The sequence below is a fragment of the Acanthaster planci genome, linkage group LG12, assembly GCF_054643075.1.
Source record: "Acanthaster planci isolate LZ-2023a linkage group LG12, COTS_SCS, whole genome shotgun sequence".
Lineage (NCBI taxonomy): Eukaryota > Metazoa > Echinodermata > Asteroidea > Valvatida > Acanthasteridae > Acanthaster > Acanthaster planci.
In genome coordinates this window covers 15,388,402-15,396,516 of record NC_141788.1, presented here as the reverse complement: position 1 = coordinate 15,396,516, position 8,115 = coordinate 15,388,402, and the positions used below count along the sequence as shown (strand labels likewise).

The window sequence follows — 8,115 nt, the reverse complement described above, 5'->3', positions numbered from 1 at the left end:
ACCTTGCATTTTTTGCTAATCTATTCAGAAACTTTTGAATTCTTACCCAGTAAAGATGTAGCATTCCCAAATTTGGAGAGTAGATTTTTCTCCCTGTGGCAAATTTCATTTTTTTTTCAACAGTTTACTTTCCAATGAACTGAAGGACATATATTTTACATGACACATAAAAAGAGTTTTGTTTTTCTCCAGTATTTCATTTTATTTCAGGTTCACATTTTGGTCGAAGACTAACATTTAGGCATGCAACAAGTCTTGCAAGTAAAAACGTAACTTTAAAAAAGGTTCCTACCTTGATAAAGAACTTAAAAATGTATGAGTAACATGTTCCATACACTAGCCTGGTCTGTCCCTTCATATATTCCACTGCATAAATTTATCACATCTTCGGGTTCAAACCAGGCTGGCTTACACTAGGAACAGTTTTCACATACTCCATTTATCACTACACTGTCCATTACTTTCATAGTTTATCACTGAGCATGATGTATGGTCGCACATGTTGCTTAACTGGACCGAGAAGCCTCTCTGAAACTGAACATGAGGAAGTACTGTTTGGTCGCACGACATACGTGTGCTGTATTTGCTGGCTTTTTGCATGCAGTTAATAATTTCCCTTTGAGTGGTTCGTAAGTGCGAAGCAGGTGAACATATTATCCCACATCCTGGTTTGACCTTGTGGCATGCTAAATGCACTTTCCACATTTCACAATTAATACTGTACAAGTAAACTTTAGAGCATCAGTCTCAAAGCCGGTATAATTAGCATCTCTTACTTTTTAAAGAAAATAATAATGGGGACAGTTTTTCAGCTGTAAAATGTGTAATTATCAGATGCAGCTTCTTGGGGATTACACAAAAGAACTGCAAATATTTTGCTCTGCTGTTGCTATGGGATTGATCAGTTATTAATCGTTTTCATAGGAAGCTGATCTGTCATGCTGTTTGGATTACAATCATCATCAAAACAGCCTGACAGATCAGCTTCCCATAAAAATGATCCATAAGTTCCATTAGACAATTAGTTGTCTTGTGCAAACCAATCATCCAAGTTCCAATCATCCAAGTTAAACCTTTATCCACATCTCTAATCACGGCATCTGACAATTGTTAATTATAGCCTCATTGAAAATGACTAGATACATGTACTGGGAAATCCAATCTTCTGGAGGTTATCTTTTGGGGCAGTGCCTTGTGGATAACACGGCATTCTAATGAAAAATAAGAAAGATTTCCAGTGTCAGACAAAAAAGGAAAATATTTCAGGAATGTGACATATGGGGTGTGCTTCAGTTTATCTAGGTTTCTTGGAAAAAATATGTTAGTATCATGGGAGGGGAGGATGTGTGCCCCATATCCTACTTCATTTTGATTAAAACTTGCTTCATGACCTACATGTTTATGTTAAAGTGTTCAATTCATGCACTTAACAGGCATGAGTCGTTGCACAAGGTATTCATTATAATCATTGACATCACAAAATAATGATTTGAGCATGTGTGCTCATTTGTGCATTTATGCTTCTAGACACATGTTTAGAATATCCATTACCAGTGTTGCACATTTTATAGCACATGGACATGTTTGTTTGCCTGGGATGGAAATTCTATACAAAAACTTCCTTTGAACTGAACAAGTCTTGCTCCCGAAAAGAGGTCTAATCAAGGCATTGCAAGTCAGTTGCCAGGCTCACCAGTCACATGTTCTCCAGTCTAGAATCACAAGCATAATCTAATGAATTGTGAAAAAGGTATTGCTTCCTCTCTCTCTGACCGTGAGTTCTGAGTTGACTTGCATTCTGACGTGTGATGGCTGGATTTAAATCTGTTTTAGTTTTGGTTTCATGTCGATAAATCCTTTTTTTTTCTTTTCTCATTGGTATTATGCTTCCACATTTTAAATGCTTTGAATATGGACTCGGAAACAGTCATTTCAGGGCAAGAAAACGGTCCATAATCCTCATTCCTCAAATATTGCACACTGTATTTAGTTCACTCAAGAAAACAGCAAGGAGCACATTATTGTTTTTACCCTGTCTAATGTACAGTACACTATCTACACGTAATTGCACGTTATTAGATATAAGGGGAGAAGGCCCTTTCCTATGTTAACTGTTGAGTGCATCACATTTTGTAACAAAATTTTGCTTCTGTGTTTCAATTTTCAAAAATTTTCCCAGGTTATTTTTTGACAATCATGTACTACTAGTATGTACTTCAAATTGTCTCTGAAAATGTACAACCTGTGCCTTGTGTGTTTGTATCTCACTTCCACCACTGTTGCATATTTAAGCTGTATTTAGCACGCATTGTTTGGGCCTAAAAGCTTTAAAAGAAATTATAAATTTTTTAAAAAAACTTAGAGGCAACATGAACAAAAATTCTAAGGTTTCAAAACACCCCCCTTAACACAATATGAGTAGTACACTATACAAGCTGCTGAAACTGTCATTATTTGGTTTTCTGTACAAATACCTGTATGTTTGCATATTACACATAAAGAATTCTTCAATCATTAAAGGGAACAAATACTCCCGTATTTAATTACGGAATTGCACATCATAACCATTTCTCTGCCTGTCATAACCTGGATATCTGAAACAGCTGCTAAAAAAGATTGACTGTTGATTGAATATCAAGAAGAAGTCTGACTTTTCTTCAGACTTGAGAATAGATGAACTTTGTAAATCAGGAAAATGTGGAGCTGAGAATTTATAAACACGCGCACTTGGTCCAGATTTTCAAACCCCATTCCATGCTACCAAGTTGCATGCATTCGTTGACTGTGATATGAAATTAATTTCGATGAATGGCAAGAATCTTTTCCTGGCTGGTTTTTGTGGCATCTGCTCTCACGCTGTTGGATTGTTTAATAGCCCCATGGTCAAGACCACATGGGATTGCAGAGAACGTAGTCCGTCAGCTTCTTGGGAAGAGGTAGCTTACCAACTGTATCGAGTGGAACGTGCTTTAGGATCTTTAGCCGGCACAGGCTCTGCAGTGAGGAGATACGTGGGAGGCACCAGATGCGCACAAAGCCGTCCGTAGAGGCAGCTGCCAAGTGGGAGGCATTGTAGGTGAAGGATAACCGCAGAACTGTGGGATAGCAGCCCGACGCCGGCTGCTGTTTCATGGAAAAGTGGACGCACTGATCGGCCCCGTCCAGGAGGACCAGGGCCTCCCCATTACTGGAGTGGAACAGCCCAATCTTAGCCTGGGACCCAGCCACAGCCAGGGTAGTGCCCTCTGGGTTGTATTTCAAACAGTCAGGACTTCCGAGTGAGATTGGCAGGTGCGACTTCCAGGCGAGAGTCCCTCGTTCGAGGTTGCACACCACGAGCATTTGGTCCGACCAGCAGGCAGCCAGGACCTCATGGCCGAAGCGCGGATCAAAGTCAAAGGTGCGGGGTTTGGCTAGGCTAGCCTGCTGCCCACACACCCCGGGCAGGGCAGCACGGTACAGGGTCAGCCCAGACCGCCTGGCCACAAAGAGCTGACCCGAGGAGCTGCTGACCGCTATCATCTGGCTGTCTGGCGAGAAGCGACACTCCACCTGCTCATTGTTAGCTCGGCTGTGTCTGTCCCATTGGAACTCTGGAAAGATGTCTTGGCAATTGGCCTCCTTATAAGAGTAAAAGTGTTGGATGGAGAAGACGTAGAGCTGGAAACAGTGCCTCTGTCTTGTGATGGTAGCAAGGTACTTATCATCAGGAGACACAGTGCAGTAGTGGTAGATCCCATACCTGCAAGGGACAACATTTTAGTTCCTTAAAAAACAGGAAAAGAAATCTCTAGCAATCTATGTGCTGTATCCTCCTTAACAGATCGACCCACCACCATACAGCAGCCATCTTTCCTAGCATTTTTCAGGATTGGCCTGACTTAAAATATCCCACGTTCCAGTACGACTCTTCTAAAAGAAAGTACAAGAAGAATACTGGGTCTGAAGGGTCTCCTCTAGAACTGCAATGGGGGCTGTGCTATACACGTCACGACGGGCATAATTAGATAAATCTTGTCGATGCAATTGTCCACATACCCAGAAATCGAGCTTTAAGCATGAAAGGCATGTGATGTGCCAACATATCTTTCAACTGAATGAACACATACATGTACATGCATAGACACAATCATGCAAATGGGTGTTGGCTAAGGTAGTGGCACCATAGTACCCTCCCCTCTTTTGTTTCAAATTTTCACTTCTGCAGGCTGATTGTTGTGTCTGACAAATACCAAATAGCAGCCAATTAAAGTTTTATCTAAATGCACATTTTTCCAGACATACAGTTTTTCTCTCCAGCTGATCAGGGTTATAGGCCAAGTTTGTGAATATTGGCCATTTGGCAGGAGTGGCAACCAACAGCTAGATCCCCACAGATTGATTCACAAACATACTAACTTGGGTGGAACTTGAACCTAAGACCTCCTGCTCACTGTTGCAGATGTCTTGGCGCTCGGTCACCAATCTTGCCGGAGTTGGTTGGTTAATTTCAGGTCAGATGAGCCTCGGGTACCGTGGCAAGCATTGTATAAGGTGTAATTTTGCATCAGGATCTTTAACTATATATATTAGATGTTTTTGCCCATCCCCAATGAGATTAAGTCGAGGAAGTGGACACTGCTACATCATATGGACAGAGAAAAGAAAATGGAATACCTGAAAAATGCCTCTCGCTTGTAGACCTGCTGCACGTTGTTGATGCTGCGCATGATGACGCCGCCAGATTCCAGGTAACAGACGAAGCTGCCATCCGGCGCCATCTGACAGTGGGGGTGCGGCAGGCTGCTCTTCCGGTGGATTTCCGTCGTGCACCCTGCCAAGGAAGAAACTGGCATGAGGAGAACATGCAGGTCATATGTTGGGTGTTGGGAGGGGAGGGGGAACTTGGGAGAGAAGAAAGGAGGCATGGATTTGCCTCTCTAATTCATTTTTTGTGAAAAATTTCATGTTTGTTTCATTTCTTGGTAAACGAACAACAAAACAGTAATTTCAGAGAAAACAACAGAATAAAAAATTAGAATTAAAAAACCGAAACAAAAATTCAAATTGTGAAGAAAAAATAAAGGGAAGAAAATCACAAACGATTGATAAAATTGAATTAGCATTAATTAACTTTAATTAAATTGCAAATTTATAACTGAAAAGTGTAATTTAAAAATGATAAAGAGGTTATGAAAAGAAAATTAAAAATGATCACAAATTCATTAAAAAAATACAATTAAAGAGAGCAAAATACAAAAACTAGCAATCAACTACAACCAATAATTTTTCTACGATCTGATGAATATATGAACTTAAATTTTACGAACTGTTTAAGTATCTTTCCAATGTCTCCTTGGTCTTATCTTCTGCCAAAGTCCTCAAGAGGAGTATTTTTAAAGCATTAAGGATTTGTGAACCCTAAATCTGGCTTATTTGTACATATATATAGCTTTTATAAAAATTATTCAAATTTGCAGATAGAAATCTCAGCCCAGAAATTTTTTTCACTTGATTCTCACCACTGTTTTGCTTGCCCAGGTTCCAAACATTAATAACCCCATTGGTGGTGCAGGGAGGCAGGTTGGGCGGCAACCCCTGACCCCCAAGGTCGTGCAGGGCAATGCAGGTCAGCAGCCGGGAGTCGTCATAAGGCAGGAACTCGCAGTCCACCCACCAGCTGACCACTGGCACATGGGAGAAGTTGCCGCAGGGCTGGAGGACGCTGGTCAGGTCTACCGCCTTAACCACCCGGCCCGACTGGTCGCCTCTCCCCCTCGGGGGCCCCAGAGGGTAGGGCACCCAGTGCCTGGATGGAAACTCTCGCTTGCTTCTGCGCTGGGCGGGTCTCTTGTGCCCCGACAAAGAGCTGCCCATTGCTGTGTGGATGGAGATAGCCAGTCACTGGTATTCTACCAAGACAGCTTCTAGAAACCACAGTTAACTTTTGGAATACCTCCTTCTTGATAGAGGCAATATTGAAGGCATTTATGCCATATGTGGGCTTCGTTCAGGAATCAGATCCCACCCTTGGTGAAAGAAAAAATAGATAATGCATTATTTTATGTGAGAAATGAACAATCTATGGAAAATTTGTCTTCCTGTTATTCAGATAACTTATTAGAACAGATACCCATCACCTTCCACTCGTCTTGACAGAGAACCCATATTTTGGTCAATTTTCAGAAAAATTCCCAACACTTTATGAAACACTGACAACATACTGCCCACACAGAAAATAATGTGATGGCCAAAATGCACAGAGCAAGCACAAACATGGACAGAAGATGTAAGTAATGTAAATTCAATAACAATGCTTCTTCCAGCGTCTCCCAATCAAGCTCTACTTGTTCCCCATCATGTTTAAAAAGTAGCCACTGAGCCTTATTTTTCTGTCAAAGTTGTAAATTTTGAGTGTAACATTGACATTCTGAAATATTTTATCTTACACAACAGAACATTCATCTTGATGAAATGAAACTTTTAAAACTACATGTACATGCTAAGGTTTGGCCTTCTGAAATGAAAATGTACATTGTAGTTAGTTCACTGTCTTTTTGATTAGTTTCAAAAGAAAAACTCTTCCTACAAAACCCACCATTCAATTCATGTGTACAATCATTTTAATGATAGATTGGAGGGAAATACGAAAAATTTCTTCGAAAGACGTTGACTGGGCGGGAGACATGTACATCATACCAACAACAGAAATATGCTATATAAACAAATACTGTTATTGTTTAGGCCTAATTTACCATAAAAAAAGAAGCCACAAACCAGTCTTGTTCATATACCTCATGTGAAAGCAAAAGTAAATCATATTTTTGAGGACACAGTACCGAGTAGTTTCTCATGAGTATACGGTTACAACTAACCCAGGAATGCAGAAGTTTTGAAATTTTTACATGCTTGAAGAATTTGATCCATGTATGCAAATGTTTTACTTGGCCTGTCCTTTATTTCTTAGCTTAACTCGTATCTTAAAATCTATTACACAGAACCAGAAAGGCCATTTCTTAGGGATTTAGATTTGGCAAGTGTTGAGATCTCCTGAGAGACCTGAAAAAACCCCCAGCATTTAAGGTTACTAAATTTTTAAACTTAACCTGAATGTAGGCCTAAACCACAAAAGAAGTCTGTTTCTCCCAAAGTTCAAATCTTGCATAAAGATCAAATGGGTAAATCTGTAAACACACTAATACTCAGAAATGGCAACAAGGAAACAACTCTCTGGCATTCTCCTGCAACCACAAGATTAGGGCGACGAGCTGTTATCACAGACTGCAGATCCAGGAAACAACAATTTACAGCTGGATGTAGTCTTTTGTTTTGTAGCAAGTTTTGAGAAAAAGTGTATCACTACCGGGCAGTTACAGTATCAAATGTAAAGGTCATCTGCCGATTAATACAAAGTAATTGAAGAAAATGAAGAGTATATTTAATTTCATTTCAGTAATACATTATCAGCCATTAAGTTATGTTAAGTTACGGCAAAAATCTGAACAAAAATAAGCAACAGAGTACGTATTTAGGCCTACCAACAATGCGCAAGCTTAAATCTCCATTTATCACCCTTAGTAAAAGTCCCTAGTCACTGCTAGTGATCTATTCTGTATTCATAAGGAAAAATTGCCACACTGAATTAAATACGCACAAATGATAACAGACAACAGAATTAATTTCCAATACAAAATACCCCAAGGTTACAAATAAAGCAACTTTGTTGCAAAGACAAAAAATTGTGATCATTTTCCGAACGTTTAATATGACATTAAAGCCCTCGTCTTTTAAAAAATAATTATGCTGGTAGGCCTGTTCCTTCCTCCATGGGTAGGGCTAGCACTGTCTGCCGGACACCTCATTTTCGAAACATCTTCTACATGTTCAACATTTCAAAAATCGCCAAAATTGAAATTAATGACTCACCTGAATAAACTTGTGAAAATCATGATTTTCTTCACATTGTTCACAAACGGGGGATCCCTGACTGAAATTTCTCTGGAACACAAAGCAGCTGGATATGCTCACATTACAATGCCGCCGAGGCACGCGCGCACACAAAGCCGGCCATACAAGGAAATGATTTGCATCCAGCCAGCTGCCTGGCACGCGCTCTTGCGCCCACTCGACCTGCTC

The 8,115-nt window shown here is 40.3% G+C and overlaps 1 protein-coding gene across 2 annotated transcripts; it reads right to left on the bottom strand.

Moving 5' to 3' along the window:
* Window positions 1-176: 176 nt before the first annotated feature.
* Window positions 177-8,083, bottom strand: LOC110989678 (uncharacterized). Of its 2 annotated transcripts, none has more exons than XM_022254237.2 (4): window positions 7,906-8,083; window positions 5,502-6,008; window positions 4,657-4,828; window positions 177-3,742 (listed from the first exon to the last, which is right to left on the bottom strand). In XM_022254237.2, the coding sequence occupies exons 2-4, from the start codon at window positions 5,854-5,856 to the stop codon at window positions 2,884-2,886; spliced, it is 1,386 nt and encodes a 461-aa protein (XP_022109929.1). In that variant the 5' UTR covers window positions 5,857-6,008; window positions 7,906-8,083; the 3' UTR covers window positions 177-2,883. The 2 variants fall into 2 exon arrangements, with proteins under 2 accessions (XP_022109929.1, XP_022109930.1); XM_022254238.2 differs by having other exon boundaries at window positions 4,657-4,813; window positions 7,906-8,082.
* Between the last annotated feature and the right edge of the window lie 32 nt (window positions 8,084-8,115).